Raw genomic sequence first — 23,571 nt, forward strand, 5'->3', positions numbered from 1 at the left:
TCAACCCCATTCCCCCCAACCTCATCCACCCTCCCACCTCAACTCCCGCCCCCCTCAAACCCGTCCCACTCAATCCTATTCCCCCTCCCCCTCAACTCCGCCATTAACCCCAGCCACCTCCCCCTCAACGCTTTCCCCTCAACCCCATTCTGCCAACATTCTCCTTCCCTCAACCCTCTCCCTCCTCAATCCCATCCACCCTCCCCTACAACACCCTCCCCCTCAAACCTCTCCCCTCTCAATACCCCCCTCAACACCCTCCTCCCCTTGATCCCCTCCTCCAACCCCATCCACTCTCCCCCCAGCCCTCTTCCCCCTCAACCACCTACACCAACTCCATCCACACTTCCCAAACCCCTCCCCCACAGTCCCATTCCCCTTTCAACTCCGTCTCCCCTCAACTCCATCCACCCTTTCCCTCCCCCCTCACCCACCAACACAAATCGGTCGACTCACAACTGCAGATGACTGTTATTGACCCCCCTCCCCCCCCTTCCAGGGTGGGTGGGAATGAGATACACAGCTTCTGTGAGCCATTTAAACGGTGGGGGGCAAGCACAAAAAGACAGCCCCGAATGGCCTTTCTCGGTCCAAATGCCCCTGTGATCCTATCGCCTCTGCCTTCGGTGAGTTTCCTTAACTTCCTTCCTGATCGATGGGCCTACCTTCTCCTCAATGCATTGTGGAGTCTTTCATTTCACAAAAGATTGTCCACACATGTTTTATTTTCCATTCTTGAGACACCTCAAACAAACAACATAGCTATGTTTCCAATTTAAACTCCTCGGGTGACTGGCTGTGTGGAGTTTGCACATTCTCCCAGTGTCTGCGTGGGTTTCCTCCGGGTGCTCCGGTTTCCTCCCACAATCCAAGGATGTGCAGGCCAGGTGAATTGGCCGTGCTAAATTGCTCACAGTGTTTGGTGCATTAGTCGGGGGTAAATATAGGATAGGAGAATGGGTCTGGGGGGTTTACTCTTCGGACGGTCAGTATGGACCTGTTGGGCCAAAAGGCCTGTTTCCATAATATAGGGAATCTAATCAAAGAATCTAAACCCTTTGTTGCACCTCACGGAGCCTCCTTCACCAAGGTCTCTGAGTGTTCTGAGTGTGGTCGCTTTTCTCTCTATCTGTCCAGGTATTTCTTATCAGCTCCTGGATAAGGTTTTCGAATGCTGAGCCTACCCTATTGCTGCTTCCATAGCTGCTACAGTCTTGCGTTTCAGCAAATGATTAACTGTCTAAGATATGATGCAGGAACAGCAGCAGACCACTCAGCCCATTGAGTCTACTTCACCATTCAATGGGATCATCTGATAATCCTCAATTCCACCATCCTGCCTTTTCCCCATAGTCCTCGATTCTATCACTAATGAAAAATCTATCTTCACATCAGCCTGTGTTTTCTTAAAGTGAAAATACTCTTAAAAAAGTAAACTCACTTGCTTTTTGTTTACTTTCTTCTGGGTCTCAGGTTTCTTCTCCTTGTGGTAAGGGTCAGGTTGGCAATAACTGTGTGGTTTTATCCCACAGAAAGATTTACAAGGATGTTGCCAGGGCTGGCGGGTTTGAGCTATAGGGAGTGGCTGAATAGGCTGGGGCAGTTTTTCCCTGGAGCGTCAAAGGCTGAGGGGTGATGCTATAGAGGCTTATAAAATCATGAGGGGCATGGATTGATAAATAGACAAAGTCTTTTCCCTGGGGTGGGGGAGTCCAGAACTAGAGGGCATAGGTTTAGGGTGAGAAGGGAAAGATTTAAAAGAGACCTAAAGCGCAACGTTTTCACACAGAGGGTGGTGCGTGTATGGAATGAGCTGCCTGAGGAAGTGGTGGAGGCTGGTACAATGACAACATTTAAAAGGCATCTGGATGGGTATATGAATAGGAAGGGTTTAACGGAATGCAGGCCAAGTGTTGGCAAACGGGACTAGATTAATTTAGGATATTTGGTTGGCGTGGACGCATTGGACCAAAGAGTTCGTTTCCGTGCTGTATGGCTCTATGACTCTTGGACTATATGAAACTCTTGGTACCTCACCAGTACGTGGTAAAGATTGGTTGGGGTAGTTCACTACCACTAATCCTCCTTTGTCTTTGTTTCTCCTGGACCTATCTAGTGACGGTCAGGAGAGAATACAACGACGTAGAGTATCTACAGAAGAGATACTGTTCTTGGATAACAAGAAGGTTTAATACGTGAGAGCAAAAGGTACAATGATTTTTGGTTAGGCAGAATGACTAGGGAGTTAGGACACATCCATCTGCTCCCTCCAAAAGCTACAGTGTAACCACCAACCCCATAGAGTGAGTGCAATGTCAGTAAAATGGGTGGAGCCAATTGAAACTAAACATTAACCCCTTCAGAGCCATGACCTTATACAACAGTATGTTACGTGGTAATTTTTCTCCATGCCAGTCTACATGTTACTGCAGCCAGTGGGCATGTTGCTGAGGTAATCCATTTGGACCTAACAAACCCCTGTTGCCTCTTTCTTTTCCAACACAGGGAAGGAAGTTGCCGCTCTAATGCAGAACCTGAGCAAAACCAGCTCACCTGAGGAAAGACAGGATGCTTTCATTGGCAAGTACGCTGAACTGGTCAGTAACCTTCATGTTCTTACCTCTTCCCTTGTAGTGAGTAAGGAAACAATCCTTGGAAACATTCCCAAGTTACTAATTATTTTATTTTTATTCATTCACGGGATGAGGGTGTCGCTGGCTAGGCCGTTTTTATTGCCTGCCTCTAATGCCCTGAGGATAGTAGGTAGGTAAGGGTGGTAGGTATAGGACAGATGTTAAGGGTCGATTCTTTACTCAGCAAGTCGTGAGTTCATGGAATGCCCTGCCAGTAACAGTGGTGGACTCGCCCTCTTTATGGGCATTTAAACGGGCATTGGATAGGCATATGGAGGAAAGTGGGCTAGTGTAGGTTAGGTGGGCTTGGATCAGCGCAACATCGAGGGCCGAAGGGCTGTATTTTTCTATGTTCTATGTTCTAAGAGTCAACTACATTGCTGTGGGTCAAGAGTCACATGTAGGCCAGACCGGGTAAGGATGGCAGCTTTCCTTCCCTGAAGGTTATTAGTGAACCAGATGGGCTTTTCCAACAATTGCCAATTGGATTTATGGTCATCATTAGACTTCTAATTCCAAATATTAATTGAGTTCAAATTCCACCATCTGCCATGGTGGGATTTGAACCTGGGTCCCCAGAACATTATCTGGACTCTGGAGGAACAATCCCATGATAATATCATGACGCTATTACCTCCGCTTGTTATCCTGGGGCACCAGTATCAATAAGCTGTTTAACAATGCGGTACTTAGAGACCTTGGAGTGCAGGTTCATAGCTCCTTGAACGTGGAGTCACAGGTAGATAGGATAGTGAAGAAGGCGTTTGGTATGCTTTCCTTTATTGGTCAGAGTATTGAGTACAGGAGTTGGGAGGTCATGTTGCGGCTGTACAGGACATTGGTTAGGCCACTGTTGGAATATTGCGTGCAATTCTGGTCTCCTTCCTATCGGAAAGATGTTGTGAAACCTGAAAGGCTTCAGAAAAGATTTACAAGGATGTTGCCAATGTTGAAGGATCTGAGCTATAGGGAGAAGCTGATCAGGCTGGGGCTGTTTTCCCTGGAGCATCGGAGGCTGAAGAATGACCTTACAGAGATTTACAAAATTATGAGGGGCATGGATAGGATAAATAGGCAAAGTCTTTTCCTTGGGGTTGGGGAGTCCAGAACTAGAGGGCATAGGTTTAGGGTGAGAGGGGAAGGATATAAAAGAGGCTTGAGGGGCAACATTTTCACACAGAGGGTGGTACGTGTATGGAATGATCTGCCAGAGGATGTGGTGGAGGCTGGTACAATTGCAACATTTAAGAGGCATTTGGATGGGTATATGAATAGGAAGGGAGGGATATGGTCCGGGTGCCGGCAAGTGGGACTAGATTAGGTTGGGATATCTGGTCGGCATGGACGCGTTGGACTGATGAGTCTGTTTCCGTGCTGTACATCTCTATGACTCTAAGACTCTACTTCACAAATGTAGCTGATAATGTTGCCTGACACTCCACACATGGGGAGACAGTTGTGATATTACTGGTCAAATAATGGAGAGGTCCCGAGGGTGGGGGGGTGCTGTGGCTTCAAATTCCACTATAGCAACTAGCCAAATGCAATGAATTAAACTTTTTTTAAAAATTGGAGTGAAAAATTAGTGCCGGTGATGGTAAAATAATCAATTGTCATAAATATCCATCTGGTCCTTGCCTGGTCTGGCCTACACGTGACTCGAAACAACAATATGGGTCTTAATTGCTTTTGAGGGATAAGCAACAACTATTATGGTTGTCACTGAGATGATGCTGTTGCATTTGAGAGGTTATTTTTGTACTGGTTTTCTTTTCTCATAGAGAAATTTTAAGGCAAAGGTAGCAAGCTGTCTCTAAGAAAGCAAACAATTTGTGAGGCTCTGGGGAGTTTTTTTAAAGCAGCCTGGGGTGTGGCTGGCTCTCACAGACCATGCTTTCTCGTCTTTCTTTATGATGTAGAGATGTTGGTGTTGGACCAACGACACCAGGTTGTAACCTAACAGGTTCATTTCAAGTCACAAGCTTTCGGAGCACTGCCCCTTTGTCAAGTGAAATCCAGAAAGGAGCAGTGCTCCAAAAGCAGTTACAGCTTAATTTTTACAGCTTAAAAATACGGGGTAGACCAGTTAGGACAGAGATGAGGAGAAACTTCTTCACCCAGAGAGTGGTGGCTGTGTGGAATGCTCTGGATTCATTTAAGAAAGAGTTGGATAGAGCTCTCAAAGATAGTGGAATCAAGGGTTATGCAGATAAGGCAGGAAGCGAATACTGATTAGGAATGATCAGCCATGATCATATTGAATGGCGGTGTAGGCTCGAAGGGCTGAATGGCCTACTCCTGCACCTATTGTCTATTGTCTATTGTCTAAAAGCTTGTGATTTCAAATAAACCTGTTGGGCTATAACCTGGTGTGGTGTGATTTCTGCCTGTTACTCTCTCTGAATTTTCTCTCAATGTGTTTTTCCTCCCAGATTGGAGAACTGCATGTGAGAATCTGTGTCTTTTAACTACGTTGTTTAAATCAATTGTGTTTTGGTTAATGTTGAGTAGTTGACCAGTCACTTTGCTTTTGGGACAGACACTTCATAATTGCCTTTAAAAGAAGAAAAAGATAGGCTACCTTCTAAAATATTTTGAAGAGGTCTGATCTGGTCCATAACATAAGCAACAGCTAAACCTTTTTAAAAAAAAAATTGACCAGATAGAGATCAATGGCTGATAATAACATCCCCTTTGTGACCCAATGGCGTTGAATATAATTGTAGCTCCCCCTGGTGAGGTTATTCACTTTGGAAGCAAGAGGGCAGACTACTGCCTGAATGGCCATAAGTTGGGAGAGGGGAGTATACAGGGGCAGCTGGGTGCCCTTATACACCAGTCGCTGAAGGTAAGCATGTTGGTACAGCAGGGGGTAAAGAAGGCCTTCATTGCGAGAGGTTTCGAGTACAGGCTCAGGGATGTGTTGTTGCAGTAATACAGGGCCTTGGTAAGGCCACACCTATTGTGTGTGGTTCTGGTTTCCTTTTCTGAGGAAAGTTGCTCTTGCTCTCGAGGGAGTGTGGTGAAGGCTGATTCCGGGCATAGCCGGACGGATGTATGAGGAGAGATAGTTAGGATTGTCTTCGCTGGAGTTCAGATGAATGGGGGGGGGGGGGGGTTCTCATTGAGACTTATAAAAGGACTAGAGATAGGGTAGGTGCAGGGAGGATGTTCCCGAAGGTGGGTCCAGAAATCACAGTCTGAGCATTCGGGGTTGACCATTTAGGATGGAAACAATGAGACCTTACTTCACCTAAAGAGTGATGAGCCTGTGGGATTCATTACCATAGGAAGTAATTGATGCCAAACTTTGAATGTACAGAATGACCACAATACCCGGGGAGTCTGTTTCAGCGGCTTCAGTTACCCGTGGTTTACCACGGCCTGAACATATTGCAGGGAGCGTTCAGAACCAGGGACCAGAGGCTGCTGAGAAGGTAGATTGCCCATTTAAATGAATGCCTATCCGTGGTTTCAGGCTTCTGCAGCAGGTCTTGAAACGTATCCCCCAGGGGTATGGGGGGACTACGGTATTCAAGATGCAACTAGAAATAGCACTTGGGGTGAATGGGATCAAGGGTTATGGGGAGAAAGCAGGATTAGGCCAATGAGTTGGACGATCAGCCATGATTGTGATGAATGGTGGAGCAGGCTCGAAGGACCGAGTGGCCTCCTGTTGCTCCTACCTTCCATGTTTCTATGTAACTGTAAGCCTGATTAAGGTGATTGAACATCAGCAACTCCCTCTGTACAATTGTGGGATTCTCCGTACACGGCTGGGAAAGAGCATTTAAAATAATCACACAACAACAACTGCATTTATATGGTTGATAAAGGTAGGTCCTGAAGTGCAGCTTAAAGGTGGATGAAGAATTAGAGAGGCAGAGAGTTGGAAAATGAGCTCTAAAACATAGGGTGTTGGTAGCTGAAGATACAGCCACCAACAGTGGGACAATTCAACTTGGTGATTCTTGGGGGGGTCACGGTGGGGTTTGTAGGACTGAGGAAAGAAACACGGATATCAGTTAAGATACAGTTTAAGGTAAGTGGGTAAGGAGTACATAGAACAACATAAAACATAGGAAAATACAGCGCAGTACAGGCCCTTTGGCCCTCGATGTTGCGCCGATCCAAGCCCACCTAAACCTACACTAGCCCACTATCCTCCATATGCCTATCCAATGCCCATTTAAATGCCCATAAAGAGGGAGAGTCCACCACTGCTACTGGAAGGACATTCCATGAACTCATGATTCGCTGAGTAAAGAAGAAGTAAAAAAGGGAACCTGAGGGACAACGTTTTTGCACAGAGGGTGGTACGCATATGGAATGAGCTGCCAGCGGAAGTGGTTGAGGCAGGTACATTAACAACATTTAAAAGGCTTTTGGACAAATACATGGATAGGAAAGGACTAGAAGGATATGGGCCAAGTGCAGGGAAATGGAGTGAGCATAGACGGACATTTGGGTCAGCGTGGACCAGTTGGGGCCAAAGGGCCTGCCTCCGTGCTGTAGGACTCCAAGGCTCTAGGACTCTATGACGTGATTGGACAAAACCACCGCAGAAAAGCTGAGGTTCAAGAGGGTCATTCCTTAATGGGACATGGGCGTCACTGGCTGGGCCACCATTTATTGTCCGTCCCTACCCATCCTTGCTGAACTGCCTACTTGAACCACTGCAGTCTCCGCACTGTAGGCAGACCTCCGAGGCCCTTAGGAAGGGAATACCAGGATTTTGACCCAGCGACACTGAAGGAATTACGACATGATTCTGAGTCAGGATGGTGACCGGCTTGGGGGGACCTTGTGGGTGACAGCGTCCACCATATATCTGTTGCCCATGTCTGCCTAGAGAGAGTAAAAAGTGAGGTCTGCAGATGCTGGAGATCAGAGCTGAAAATGTGTTGCTGGTTAAAGCGCAGCAGGTCAGGCAGCATCCAAAGAACAGGAAATTCGACGTTTCGGGCACAAGCCCTTCATCAGGAACCAATGAAGGGCTTGTGCCCGAAACGTCGAATTTCCTGTTCCTTGGATGCTGCCTGACCTGCTGCGCTTTAACCAGCAACACATTTTCAGCTCTGCCTAGAGAGAGGCAGTCGTGGGTTTGGAAAGTGCTGTCTGAGGATCTTTGGTGAATTTCTTTCTTCAGGGCAATTAGGGATGCACAATAAAAACTGGCCTACAGCCAGTGATGTTCACACCCTGTGAACAAAAGGATCAAAGGAAAAGGCTGATGACTGCAGCTCTTGTTCCTTTGAGGGGATGAATCGCCCACTCCAATTCCTTATATTAACACGTTCCCTTTCTTATTGCAATGAATGTATTTCTGTTTGAGAGTGTGTTTGCATTATAAGCCGGTATCTCCCTGTTACTTACAGAAAACTAAGCTGCCAGACCTGCTGAGCTTTTCCAGCAAGTTATATATTTGTTTCTGATTTACAGCATCCACAGATCTTTAGGTTTTTATCTCCATGGTTAGTGCCTGGTTTGTGACACTGGGGAGGTTTAACAAACAAGTCATTGTCAAATAAGTACTTTACCACTTGGATTGGAGTATCTGTGCTCTTTCTTTTGCTTTGAGATAGTTAGTCATCATTTGAGGATATTCTCTCTGAATCCATCAATGCCACTGTGTCATTGGCATGACCACTGTGGCTTCTATAGCTCACTGATGCCACCACCAGGGATGTGACAGTATTGCAGTTGCTGATCATAAAAACTCATCTTTCAAATTTAAAAATCATAGAACACCAGGTTATAGTCCAACAGGTTTAATTGCAAGCACTAGCTTTCAGAACGCTGCTCCTTCATTAGGTGGTCACTCCTTCATCAGGACAATCACCTGAAGGAGCAGCGTTCTGAAAGCTAGCGCTTCCTATTAAACCTGTGGGACTATAATCTGGTGTTGTGTGATTTTTAACTTTGTACACCCCAGACTAACACCGCCATCTCCAAATCATCTTTCAAGTGACCACACTCACCAAAGGCAATTTTCAAAACCAAAACTCTACACTGACAAGGAGAGTGAAAAAAAGAGTTCAGTGAAAGAGAAACAGTGAACCATTAGACCAAGGCCCTGTCTGGACTCTAAGGTGGACATCAAACTCACCCTGCTCTGTATTTGAAGAAGAGGCCAGGTATTCTCAGGTGTCTTGGAATTGATTGATCCCCTTAGTCAACATCCCAAAAGATTATCTGGTCATTACTGTGATAAATTATTTGTTATGTATATCATTTGAGGATTAGATTTTGAAATAGAGGAAGAAGGTTGTGGGTCAGTTCTGTGAAGATAAATTTTTGGTTACAAGGTCAGAAAGCATTTTTTATTATGATGTGTGAGCTGGGCCAGTGCTTATTGTCTGTCCCTAGTTGCCCCCTTTCTCGAATCGCTGCAGTTCACCTGCAGTGGGTTGACCCACGATACCATTAGGGAGGGAATTCCAAATTTTTGGTCCAGCGACTGTGAGGGAATGGTGATATATTTCCAAGTCAGGATGGTGGGTGGCTTGGAGGGGAACTTTGAAGCAGTGATCTAAGTACATCAATTCCACGCAGGCATGTGACTGCAGTCTCCTGCCTGATGGGACCTCTGTAGTCTTAATGGATGGAATGTTTAAATTGTTGAACTTATGACAGACCAGAACAATCATTAGTTTTTGGCTTTTGAGTTCAGTTTGGAAGAAACAGGAGTTCAGTTCAGAAGGGAGGATAGTTTGCATTAGCAGATGGATCAAGCTTTTAGGTTGTGCAAACAAGTGATCCTCACAGAAGTGTTTTAGTTTGTGAAGCTTCCAAGTCAGGAGAGTTTGGATAATTGTTAGAACTACAAAGGTTTAAGCCTTTGTGAAAGTTTCAGGACTCGAACCTGTAAAACTGTCTCCACAATCCAAGGAAGGACAATTGGAAGAAGACAGTTAAGGAAAAGCTTAAAAGATGGGAGAGAGGAATTTCAGTGGAATTCAGTGTATAATAGAATAGTAAAACAACGAACTGTGGATGCCAGAAATCTGAAACATGCAAAAACAAATTGCCGAAGAAACTCAGCAGGTCTGGCAGTATCTGTGGAGAGAGAAACATCATAGTGTGAGGATGTTCTATATACCCATTGCAAACCTGGACTGCTTAGCTTCTAAGCTTTGAAACTGAATTTGAGTCCAGTGACCCTTCCTCAGAACAAAAGGATAAATACAAGGATAGTGTAGGGACACAGTTTGAAACTTCTGCGTTGCACTTTGCAGAACCCTTCCAACTCACTTTAACTGATTGCTTTTTCTTTCTCTTTAACATTATAAACTTATGTTCTGTTTCTAAAGAATATGAACAAAAAAAAACTCTGACATGCAACTGCAGAAATGAAACTTATGACCTATCAAGCCAGATCTCGTTCTGGGATCTGACTTGTACAGAAATAGCATTAGCTCAGACCATGACATAATCACATTGCTTTCTGTGCACAGATTTACTGTGATGTTTCTTAGATTTCAATAGTGAGTATACATGAAAGATTTTTTAATCCCTTTAAGGGGATGTCAACATCACTGGTCAACGCGTTTGAACTCAGCAGCATGTAAAGCCATGGCAGAGGGTCGTTAAGAATCAACTCCCTTGTGGAGTACTGTGTTCAGTTTTGATCACCTTGCTATAGGATGTTATTAAACTGGGAACAGTGCAGAAGAAATTTACAAGGAAGTTGCCAGGACCCAAGGATCTGAGTTACCGGGAGAGGTTGGACAAGCGAGGACTGTTTTCTTTACAGTGTAGGAGACTGCGGGGGGGGAATCTTATAGAAGTGTATAAGATCATGAGAGGCATGGATAGGGTGAACGCACTCAATCTTCTTCACAGGATTGGGTAATCGCAGACTAGAGGGCATCACTTCAAGGTCAGGGGAAAGAATAAAAGGGAACCTGAGGGGCAACATTTTTTACACAGAGGGTGGTAGATATATGGAATGTGCCACCAGTGAGTGAGGCAGGTACATTAACAACATTTAAAAGGCATTTGGACAAATACATGGATAGGAAAGATTTAGAAGGATTTGGGCTATGTGCAGGGAAATAGGGTTGCTGTGGATGGACATTTGGTTGGCATGGACCAGTTTGGTGTAGGACTCTATAATTATGACTATGACTGTACATTGCTATGGATCTAGAGTCTATAGAATCAGGTGGGCTGTCTATTAATCTATGATCACTGTGACTGAGACAAACTTCAATTTCAAATTCTGGAATCTGCAGTTAAGCCTCCAGCTCTTAATCTCAGAACTGAAGCTGCTTGAACTTCAAACACTAACCATAAACATGTTAAATCCTGGTTCTCAATACCATCCAGGAGCTCCCACAAGCTACAGCTTTGACTCATCACCTTTACTACCATCATTAATGAGTTTTAACTTGTAAATATGTTGTACATTTATGAATCTTGCTCTTTTCAGAAATTTTATTAAATTTTACCATCAAGTTAAATGCTTTCTTAAAACTTAAGAAGGGAATGGACCTTTGAGAAGATTTGTAGCTCAGATATTGGATCAGGTTGTCAGTGTGCTGGCTGAGTTGGGAGGTTTGTTTTCAGATGTGCACCCAGACCAGATACTCAACTACAGGAGCAACCATCCCAACTCCCACAAACAGAGCTGCATCAGGACACTATTCAAACAAGCCACAACACACTGCAGTACCCTACAACTACGAGAAACCAAGGAGAAACACCTAGACAACGTATTCAGGAACAACAGCTACCCAATAAAGCGCAGTCCACAGATTCCTACACAACAGACCTAACCAGGAAGATACATTCGGCCCAGACACTCTAGTCACGCTACCATATATCAAAGGCATCTCAGAGATGACTACCAGACTACACCGGTCCCTAGGTAGCCCACAAACCTACCACCCCACTGAAATAACTCCTGATGAATTTAGAGGAGCCTGTACTCACAAGCACCAGAATGAGCATCATATACAAAATACCCTGCAAGGACTGCAACAAACATTACATCGGACAGCCTGGCAGGAAACTAGCCACCAGGATACACAAGCACCAACTACTCACCAAAAGACATGACCAACTATCACTGATATCCATATACACAGACAAAGAGGGACACCAGTTTGACTGGGAGGATACATCCATCCTGGGACAGGCTAAACAAAGTCACACACGGGAATTCCTAGAGGTCTAGCATTCAAGCCGGAACTCCATTGACAAACATACAGGCTTGGGCCCCATTTACCAACCTCTCAGAAACAGAACTGGAAGTGATATCACCCACTACAACAGGCCAAGGCACATAAATAGCAAATGGTTCAGAACACCAGTGCTTACCGGGGGCTCACTGATAATGTTACTGAGCATGATGACGAAACATCTGAGAACAAACCCATCAGCTCAGCGAGTAACCCGTCAACCAGAGTAGACCTTAAACACCTCCCAAACATTTAGTTTCTTTTCCCTCCAGGAGGGCAGGAGGGGTAGAAAAACAAAAGCAAACAAACATGTCCTCCTCCCCCTCTTCTACTTTTTGCCAACTCCCCAGTCACCAAGCTCCCAAGTTTGTAGTCTGTTCCCTCAGTACAGTCGGCTGTTGTGGCTGTAATAAATAACTCTGTGTTAAAAGACAGCTGAACTGATGCTAGGCTGGACCTATCTGAGTATTGCTGTGTCACTGAGAAGGGGATCATTGGTGTTTTCCTGGTAATCTCCAAAGATTTAAAAAGCGTGGTGCTGAAAAAGCACAGGCAGCGTCCGAGGAACAGAAGAGTAGACATTTCGAGCACAGGCTCTTTCTCCTAATCTCCGAAGATTCCCAATGATTCCAGCTTTCCCATTGTTGCCTGACACTTCCCAACATTTCCAGGTGATCATTGGTATTCCCCAGTAATTGAACGTCCCTGTATCCCCCCAGAGTTCCCTAGACTTCCCAGTGATCCCTAGTGATTGCTGACATCCCCGATGCCCTTCTGGGGTCCAAGGGAATGTGATTCATTCCCCTGTTATCCCAGAGCAGTGCAGTGACAGAGCTAGACAGTGATCATCAGTGTCTCCAGTCGCATTTATCGAGATTTCTCTCTGGGTGCAGCTGGAAGAGTACCGAGGAGAGCAGAAACAGAGGAAGCTGTTACAGAGGAAGCTGGATCACCTGAGCAGGGAAAAGGACCAGCTACAGAGTGAGCACAGCAGGGCAGTACTGGCTCGAAGCAAACTTGAGAGCTTGTGCCGAGAACTCCAGAGACACAACAAGACTCTCAAGGTGAGTGGACCCAGGGAGAGGCTGGGTCAAAGGGACTCACATCAGGAACAAGTGCAAACACATTAAAAGGCGGCTTTGTAAAATACACACACTGTAGTCTAAACCTCATTGACACATCTTATTTGGCCCATTCATCTGCTAAAGCGAAGGAAAGGATTGGGTGTTTAAAATGTCACCTGAACATGTCACCACTTTGACAGATCTCAGATCTGGATCACAAAGAGGAGTGAGTGGATCTTAATGGTGTGGGGAATGGATCACATGGGGAGAGTGGATCATATTGGTGTGGGGAATGGATCACATAGGGAGAGAGTGGATTATACAGGGGGAGAGCGTATTTTATTGGTGCGAGTAGCAGATCACACAGCAGAAAGAGTGGATCAGACAGGGAAGACTGTGGATCTTATTGGTGTAGAAAATGGGTCATGCAAAAGGGACAGTAGATCATATTGGTGCGGGAAATTGATCATACTGTGGAGAAAGTAGATTTTATTGGTGTGGGAAACTGATCACGTAGTTGAGGGAATGGATCACATGGCTGAGGGAACGGATGACATGGCTGAGGGAATGGATGACATGGGTAAGGGAATGGATCACATGGCTGAGGGAGTGGATCACATGGCTGAGGGAATGGATGACATGGCTGAGGGAATGGATCACATGGCTGAGGGAATGGATCCCCCAATGAGGGGGTTGAGGGCATGAGGAGATGGGAACTGTCAACACATGTGCCTTGCTGTCTGTTTGTGTGTACCCTGATCCCCATTCCTTGAGCAGGAGGAGAGTTTGCTGCGTGCGAGGGAGGAGGAGGAGAAACGGAAAGAGGTGACGAAACATTTCCAGGAAACCCTGGTGGATATCCAGGCTCAGATTGACCAGCACAGCCAGAGGAACGTCAAACTCTGTGAGGAAAACACTGAGCTGGCCAACAAACTGAAAACCATCATCGAGCAGTACGATACCCGGGAGGAGGTAACACACTTCATTCACACTTACACACTCACTCATACACATTCTCCCACACACACAGACACACACATTCACACAAACTCACAAACATACACACACTCACACACACACTTTCTCACACTCACTCTCACACTCACACTCTCATACACTTACAGCACATTTTCTCTCTCACACACACTCCCCCACACACTGGGTGACATGGTGGCTCAGTGGTTAGCACTGCTGCCTCCCAGCACCAAGGGACCCGTGTTTGTTTTCACCCTCAGGTAACCGTCTGAGTGGAGTTTGCACATTCTCCCCGTGTCTGTGTGGGTTTCCTCTGGGTGCACTGGTTCCTCCCACAGTCCAAGATGTGCAGGTCAGGTGGATTGGCCGTGAGAAATGCAGGGAAATTACAGAGTTGGGTAGAGGGGTGGGAATCTCTTTGGAGGGATGGTGTGGACCTGGTGAACCACCTGGTCTGTTTCCACACTGTGGGGATTATATTCTATGACTCTCACACACACAGACAGGGATATACACACACTCTCACACCTGGGATCTGTGATACAGCCAGCAGCCAATGCTAACCACTGTTGGTCCGATTTCTTTCTGGATTTACCGCACAGGATGAAATATATAAAAGGGTGTAAAAATAACAGCCTCAATTTCTCAATGGGAACACAGTCTTTGCCCAAGTGGAGGTTGGATTCCGCAGAAACTCTGAAGTAGCAACTCTTCTTGAATTGACCCAGAATCTGAAACTTCCAATGGCCAATCAGTTGATGTCTGGAAAGCTCTGAGAAAGTTCCTAAATCTGAGAGACTTTTGTTTCACCCTTCTGAGCAATATCTAGAAAAATCAGAGCAGTTAAACCTCTTCGAACTTTAAACTGACACCTGCACTCAATGCCACACTGACCCTCAGCATGACACCTGAGTCCCCACGGAGACTAACCCTAAATCTATCCCCCAACATGAACATCAGACAGCTCTGCCCTCAACCCCAACATCCCAGAGGGTCAACACTGTCCCCCCATTCCAAAATAACTTACCACACTGACTCCCTGAATCTCTTAAAACCATTCCCCCAACTCATCCACAACACACTCCCACACTCACACACACACACACACACACACACTCACACTTCTACACTCACATACACAAACATGTACACAGACACACTTCCACACACACACACACACACACACACACACTCTCACACTTCCACACTCACATACACACACATGCACACTCACACAAACACACATGCCAGTCCCACTACCGCCACCTCCCTTCTTTACCCCATGGCAACCCAACCCTGCCCCTCAACATGACCTCCTTATCTGCCCCCGTGCTGCCACCACAGGCTCTGATCCAGCACACACCTGTAACCCACCTTCAACCTGGCACCAATAACTCTTCACCCACTTGGCACTCCATACTCTCACTTACCTGGCTGTTTCAGCCTCTCACTCACCAGACTCTCCATGACCTGGTACCAATGCCCTCTCATTTACTTGCCACCTACACCCTTTCACTGACCTTGCACCTAACCTGGCATAAATATCCTTCATTCAGCACTCTCTCCCTCAACCACCTGTCACCTGTAACCCTCATCCACCCAGCACTCTAACCCCTCATCTATGAGGCATCATACTCCCTCACTCATCTGGGACCTTACCCCTTCACCCACCTTCCACCTGACCTCCTCAATTACTTTTACTCCCTTAACTTCTCCCAGAGCCCATAAGCCACAGGAGATGGCAGCTGGGAAAGAAAGAATGGGTGTGTGGATTCCTGGATTTATCCACGCTGCTCCAGGCCATGGGCCTTGACATTAGCACGATAAATGTTCACTCTGAGATAAAGCAGAATGAGGAATTACCACCAAGATCAGGAGACCGGTGCCAACTGAAATACGTTGTTTTAAATTCTCCGTTGACTTTTCTCCCAGATGTTGCTCACTGCCATGTGAAAGAGATTGGGCACCAATATCCTGAAACAAAGGAAATCTCCTGGCTTCACCTAATCTGGCCTGCACGTGACTCCAGACCCACAGCAATGAGGTTACCTCTTCACTCTACACATGGCTGAGTAGATCCCTCAGTTCAAGACCAATTAGCGACGCTCAATATAGGAAGGTCCTATGTAAATGATCTATAGGAAGTCCTCAAAGCTCAATAATGATCATGAAATGACATCGGAAATCAGGAATACCACACAGTCCGAACATTGTGGAACATCCCTCACTTCATTCACGTGTGGGATCTCCCTGTGCCTCTCTGTTTATTCTCCATTCCTTGTTGCAGAAGGATTTCAATCAGTGAAGTCCCGCCTTTAACGGTTGAAGGGATTTCACAGGAAGGTGGTGAGTGTAACACTGGCAATCCCCAGCACACAGTTCCCATCGGCTGTTAGTAATCCTGCCAGGTCCCCAATGGTGGGTGGTCTAATGAACCCTGATCAAAGGGTCACAGGGCTGCAGGTTTGGGTGGTCAGGATTTGTTGACCTCCCGAGCCAGTCATGGCCTGTTGGTGGGGTGTAGCCATTGACCATTTTGCGTGTGGTCTTTCCTCCAGCACTTTGAAAAGGCCTTCAAGCACAAGGACCTGCAGCAACAGCTGATGGACGCAAAGCTCGCACAGGCACAGGAGCTGATAAAGGAAATGGAGGAACGGCATCAACGAGAAAAGGACTATGCAAGTATTGGCCAGAAACTGGCACACACGGTGGTCTCTAACTATGGGGATCCCTAGGACCTGATCAGGTGTACCTTATATCTCTGTGGGAAGCTAGAGAAGTGATTGCTGGGCCCCTTGCTGAGATATTTGTATCATCGATAGTCACAGGTGAGGTGCCAGAAGACTGGAGGTTGGCTAACACTGTGCCACTGTTTAAGAAGGGTGGTAAGGATAAGCCATGGAACTATAGACCAGTGAACCTGATGTCGGTGGTGGGCAAGTTGTTGGAGGGGATCCTGTGGGGCAGGATGTTCATGTATTTGGAAAGGCAAGGACTGATTAGGGATAGTCAAGATGGCTTTGTGAGTGGGAAATCATGTCTCACAAACTTGATTGAGTTTTTTGAAGAAGTAACAAAGAGAGTTGATGATGGCAGAGCAGTGGATGTGATCTATATGAACTTCAGTAAGGCGTTCAACAAGGTTCCCCATGGGAGACTGATTAGCAAGGTTAGATCTCATGGAATACAGGGAGAACTGGCCATTTAGATACAGAACTGGTTCAAAGGTAAAGACAGAGAGTGGTGGTGGAGGGTTGTTTTTCAGAAAGGAGGCCTGTGACCAGTGGAGTGCCACAAGGATCGGTGCTGGATCCATTACTTTTCGTCACTTATATAAATGATTTGGATGTGAGCATAAGAGGTGTAGTTAGTAAGTTTGCAGATGACACCAAAATTGGAGGTGTTGTGGACAGCAAAGAAGGTTACCTCAGACTACAACAGGATCTTGATCAGATAGGCCAATGGGCTAACGAGTGACAGATGGTAAAGCAAATCTGAGCAGGACTTATACACTTAATGGTAAGATCCTAGGGAATGTGGCTGAACAAAGAGACCTTGGCGTGCAGGTGCATAGCTCCTTGAAAGTGGAGTCGCAGGTAAATAGGATAGTGAAGAAGGCATTTAATATGCTTTCCTTTATTAGTCAGAGTATAGAGTACAAGAGTTGGGAGGTCATGTTGCGGCTGTACAGGACATTGGTTAGGCTGCGTTTGGAATATTGCGTGCAATTCTGGTTTCCTTCTTATCGAAGGACATTGTGTAACCTGAAAGGGGTCAGAAAAGAATTACAAGGATGTTGAAGATTTGAGCTCTCAGGGGAGTTTGAATAAGCTGGGGCTGTTTTCCCTGGAGCGGCGGAGGCTGAGGGGTGACCTTATAGAGATTTATTAAAATCATGAGGGGCTTAGATAGGATAAATAGACAAAGTCTTTTCCCTGGGGTGGGGGAGTCCAGAAATAGAGGGCATAGGTTTAGGGTGAGAGGGGAACGATATAAAAATGACCTAAGGGGCAACGTTTTCATGCAGAGGGTGGTGCATGTATGGAATGAACTGCCAGAGGACTTGGTGGAGGTTGGTACGATTGTAACGTTTAAAAGGCATTTAGATGAGTATATGAATAGGAAGGGTTTGGAGGGATGTGTGCCGGGTGCTGGCATGTGGGACCAGATTAGGTTGGGATATCTGGTCAGTATGGATGAGTTGGACCAAAGGGTCTGTTTCCGCGCTGTACATCTCTAGGACTCTAATTAGTGGTTCAACCAATTATTAGACAACCAAACTCTCATAAAAAGCAGCACAGTGGCTCAGTGGTTAACATTGTTGCCTCACAGCACCAGGGATCCGGATTCAATTCCACCCTCTGGTAACTGTGTGGAGTTTGTACTTTCTCCCTGTGTCCAAGTGGGTTTCCTCTGGGTGCTCTGATTTCCTCCCACTATCTAACGATGAGCAGGTTATGGTGGATTGGCCATGGGAAATCGTCCATTGTGTCCAAGGATGTGCAGGCTAGCCATGAGAAATGCAGGGGTACAGGGATAGGCTGGGTCTGGATGGGATGCTCTTCGGAGGGTCAGCGTGGACCCAATGGGCTGAATGGACTGCGTCCATGATTCTTTAAAGGTAAAAGAATGTCACAGAATCAGACTGCCCGAAGTAGGAAATCCCTGTACACTACGGATGTGGTCAGCACTGCAGATAGTATCTGTAAACTGATAGACCAGGGTCACAGGTATCTGTAAACCAACATATCTGGATCATAGGCAGCTGCACTGAAGGATTTGCTATTGCCTTCATTGTAACAAAAAAGGATTATGTCCTTGGGGTCATAATATCATTCCACAACCTGCAACTGGGGGGAGGGGGAGGGCGAGGAAGGACAGGAGGCTGGAGGAGCGTCTCAGGTCCCTATGTTGCACCATTAGGAGATGTGGGTGGGACAAGCTTGAGACATCTTTTCCTTGCCACCAACACTTTACAAGATACATGGTCATGTTGGGTCCCAAATATTTGCCTGAAACATGGGCGTTCTTGTTCTTGAGAAGGTGGAACTTGGATTAAAGTGATTGTTTGAGGTGTCTCTTTCTCTGTCTCTCTTCAAACAGCTGCTCAATCAAGCATCTGAGTGGAAGGTACAAACCAACATCATGAAGGAACAGGAGACCCTGCTGCGAGCCCAGGTGAATTGTGTACAGGTGTCCGGGGACTCAGACAGAGCTCACAGACTGAACTTTAAACTCCTTACATTGTCATGATCATGAGCCACCTGGAAATTACACAAACACACACTGTATTTACAGACAGTGGGCTTTTTCAATCAGTTCTGTACTCTCTGACAGGGATGGAAGGTAGACTCTTTAGAAGAAGCTAAACAGGGATAAGCAAGAGGTATGAAAATGCATTTTAATGATGCTGGCTGGGAAATAACTATCAACCACAACACCAGGAGGAATTCACTGGCTGTTTTCAGAAGTTGCCATGGGATCTGACTCAAGCAGGTCAAAGAGATCTCCATTTTATCCCTGCACCAGACAGAAACAGCACCTTCAGCAATGCAGCACTCCCTCAGCCCTGTACTGGGAGATGTCAATCAGAACACAAGGCTCAACTCCCTAAAGTGGAGCTTGAACCCACAATCATTAAGTGTAGAGGCAAGAGCACTGCCTGGAGAGCCAAATTGCAATGCTGCAAGCTTCCCACTTGTATTGTTATTATTATTGGCCATTTTCCCGTGTCAACTGTGTTTTGTGATGTCAACAGTCACAATATGGCAGGACATATCCACCATGTGGCTCTATGGAACAGGTTTCTAAACTCCATGTCATAACTCACACATAAATCATTTCCATCAACTGACCAACTGGTTTGCTACAACAGTTCACCACAATCCTGGGTACATAAAGTCTGCATTTTGTTTCAGCTACTTTTTTTTTCAACAACCTCAAGATAAACTAAATTGTTTTGCAGGCACCTCAGTACAGTATAAAGCACTGATTCCCACAGCAACCAAATCGGCTGTTTTAGTGATGTTCAGGAGAGATAGCTATCAGCCAGCGCATAGGCAGAACTTCCCTCCTTCTCGTTAAAATAGCATTGGCAGGCAGGGATTGTTTAATATCTCATCTGGGAGACTGCATCTCTGACAGTGCAGTACTCCTTCAGTACTGCACTCAGTACTGTATTGTTTTTGCGTTCTGTTCTTTGCATTAGCCCACAACCCCTTGGAGTCACGAGACAGGCATGTTACACACCAAGCACAGCTACTACCTAAGCTTAACATAAATCCTAAAGCATGTGATTTCACCACAATGGCCATTAGTTTAATTGTGTATTTTACATCTCAGATCTCTGCAGAGATTATGTTAATTTCTATGCATATGTCATGTTTCATTCAATGTTTAAAATGTCTCCTTCATAATTATAGCCATTTCTTGCACTTTCTACAATTTTATTTATGTTTCTTGGACTCCACATCCAGTCTTAATCATAGTAAGCATCAATAGAAGAGATACATAATCAAATACAGAACAATTTAACACTACAGCTTGTAACGTTGTTATTGCAGGGCTAGGCTGCCTGATTGCATTAATGTGCAAAGTTTAAAGTAATCAGAGTTTCTCTGTCTTAATGGATTCCAATGCCAATGTAACATTGAGAATTAAGAGATTCCAAAGATTCACAATCTCCTGCTGTCTCACCAGGCAGGCTAGCTAAAAGTAAGTTTCTACATTCAATTACAGATCAGTAAGTCTCACGTCAGTCGTCTGCAAGATGTTAGAAAGGATTCTGAGGGATAGGATTTATGACCATCTGGAAGAGCGTGGCTTGATTAAATGCAGTCAACACGGCTTTGTGAGGGGCAGGTCATGCCTCACAAACTTTATCGAGTTCTTTGAGGATGTGACCAGAAAGGTTGATGAGGGTCGAGCTGTGGATGTGGTGTATATGGACTTCAGCAAGGCATTTGATAAGGTTCCCCATGGTAGGCTCATTCAGAAGGTCAGGAGGAATGGGATTCAGGGGAACATAGCTGTCTGTATACAGAATTGGCTGGCCAACAGAAGACAGAGAGTGGTAGTCGAAGGAAAATATTCTGCCTTGAAGTCAGTGGTGAGTGATGTTCCACAGGGCTCTATCCTTGGGCCTCTATTGTTTGTCATTTTTATTAATCAGTTGGATGAGGAGATTGAAGGATGGGTCAGCAAGTTTGCAGATGACACAAAGGTTGGAGGTGTTGTTGACAGTATAGAGGACTGTTGTAGGCTGCAGCGGGACATTGACAGGATGCAGCGATGGGCTGAGAGGTGGCAGATGGAGTTCAACCTGGATAAATGTGAGGTGATGCATTTTGGAAGGTCGAATTTGAAAGCTGAGTACAGGATTAAGGATAGGATTCTTGGCAGTGTGGAGGAACAGAGGGATCTTGGTGTGCAGGTACATAGATCCCTTAAAATGGCCACCCAAGTGGACAGGGTTGTTAAGAAAACATATGGTGTTTTGGCTTTCATTAACAGGGGTATTGAGTTTTAAGAGTCGTGAGATCTTGTTGCGGCTCTATAAAACTTTGGTTAGACCGCACTTGGAATACTACTGGTCGCCCTATTATAAGAAAGATGTGGATGCTTTGGAGAGGGTTCAGAGGAGGTTTACCAGGATGCTGCCTGGAATGGGGGGCTTATCTTATGAGAGGTTGACTGAGCTCAGACTTTTTTTCATTGGAGAAAAGGAGGAGGAGAGGGGACCTAATTGAGGTATACAAGATAATGAGAGGCATAGATAGAGTCAATAGCCAGAGACTATATCCCAGGGCAGAAATGACTAACACGAGGGGTCATAGTTTTAAGCTGGTTGCAGGAAAATAAAGAGGGGATGTCAGAGGCGGGTTCTTTACACAGAGAGTTGTGAGAGCATGGAATGCGTTGCCAGCAGCAGTTGTGGAGACTGGGTCTTTGGGGACATTTAAGAGACTCCTGGACATGCATATGGTCACAGAAATTTGAGGGTGCATACATGAGGATCAGTGGTCAGCACAGCATTGTGGGCTGAAGGGCCTGTTCTGTGCTGTACTGTTCTATGATTTCTATGATTTCTATAACAATCTTTAGGATTCCAATGCAAGCTGTAGATTGCAATTGAATGTGTAGAGTGAAGGTCAGAGGTTGAGGAGTTGTGTTCAGCAGCTGGGTGGTTTCTGTAATTGACAGAGTTTGCCTTTGTGGTCAATAGAGCAACTTGAGGATTCCTTAAAGGTTCAGCCGGTATGAATCTTGAATAAGTTTTGTTTTGGAAGGACAGGGGTGACTCTTCGTTCTGGGCAGCTTCTTCTGTAATTCCCGGAACCCCAATCTCACGTGCAGTTCACAATTACTCAGTCAAGAACAGCGACCGAAGCTGTCTTCATAATTTCTGCTCAAATTGGCCAGACCCATAGAATCATGGAAGTAGCAGCGGGAGAAGGCCACTCAGCCCTTTGAGCTTACTCCACCATTCATCACAATCATGGCTGATCATCCAATTCAATAGTCTAATCCTGCTTTCTCCCCATGACCTCTGATCCCATTCACCCCAGATGCTATCTCTAGCTGCCTCTTAAATATATTCAATGTTTTGGCATCAGCTTCTTCCTGTGGTAATGGATTCCACAGGTTCACCACTCTTTGGGTGAAGATATATCCCCTCATCTCCATCCTAAATGGTCCACCCCAAACCCTCAAATTGTGACCCCTTGGTTCTGGATGCACCCACCATTGGGAACATCCTCTCTGCATCTACCATGTCTAGAATTTTATAAGTCTCTATGAGATTCCCCCCTCACTCATCTGAACTCCAGTGAAGACTATACTAACCCAGTCAAGCTCTCCTCGTACATCAGTCCCCCCATCCCTGAGATCAGCCTGGGAAACCTTCACTGTAATCCCGCAAGACACAAAACAGAACAAAACCCAATTTTGCTGCTATCTCAAACTGCGAAATGATGCTTCGATACAAGACATTGGTTAGCCCAAGTCTACAACATAGTCCTAGCCATTGCCTTTTGACTCGGTTAATTAACTTTCTAACCACATCAGCTGTTCATTTCATTCAGCTCCTACTCTCCTGAGTTTGGTGGAGGAGCTACTTAGATCTCTGGGGATGACGCTGAGTTTATGTTTAACTTTGCTGGAACATTTACTGAATTTCAAACATCTCTTGCGATCCTTCTTAAGGAAGAGATGGCCAGGATCCAAATGCAGTCGTGACCACAAGAGAAGCCGGGTTACTTTTGAGATCCATGTTTTAAAACCCCAACCAGCCATGATCCTATTGAATGATGGAGCAGGTTCAAGGGTCTGAACAGCCTGCCCTTGTTCCTATTGCTATTGCTAAGTGAATATTGCTACCAAACGTATAAAATTATAACTATATCTTTGTGACAGCCCATCAGGTCTGCTCATGCAGTTGTGGCTGATCAAATTTGGCCTTAATTCTATTTTCTTCCCTGTTTAAGTTGGTGGAGGAGGCATCTTTGTCTTTAGCTTAAAGGCTCTTTGACTCTTCTTCCTCCTCTCTTGTTCCGTCCCTTAACTGAAGGAGGCAGTTGGCCAGCCAACATTGTCACCTGACAAGGACTGACCCCTGACCTCCGAGCACTTGTGAACATTACCTGATTTCTAGGGGCTGCAAGTTTACACTATGTCAGTCACAGCATCCAATTGAATTGTTCCAGCAAGGTACAC

General features: G+C 45.7%; 1 protein-coding gene across 1 annotated transcript in view; it reads left to right on the forward strand.

Annotated features, from left to right (window-relative positions):
• The window catches only part of txlnba (taxilin beta a), a 51,563-nt gene that overhangs the window by 18,937 nt on the left and 9,055 nt on the right, over window positions 1-23,571 (forward strand). The window contains exons 3-7 of the mRNA XM_060831229.1: window positions 2,506-2,597; window positions 12,712-12,882; window positions 13,660-13,854; window positions 16,416-16,535; window positions 18,961-19,035. Coding sequence (XP_060687212.1) covers window positions 2,506-2,597; window positions 12,712-12,882; window positions 13,660-13,854; window positions 16,416-16,535; window positions 18,961-19,035 — 653 coding nt within the window. The remainder of the gene's footprint in view (window positions 1-2,505; window positions 2,598-12,711; window positions 12,883-13,659; window positions 13,855-16,415; window positions 16,536-18,960; window positions 19,036-23,571) is intronic.

The sequence above is a fragment of the Hemiscyllium ocellatum genome, chromosome 10, assembly GCF_020745735.1.
Source record: "Hemiscyllium ocellatum isolate sHemOce1 chromosome 10, sHemOce1.pat.X.cur, whole genome shotgun sequence".
Classification (NCBI taxonomy): domain Eukaryota; kingdom Metazoa; phylum Chordata; class Chondrichthyes; order Orectolobiformes; family Hemiscylliidae; genus Hemiscyllium; species Hemiscyllium ocellatum.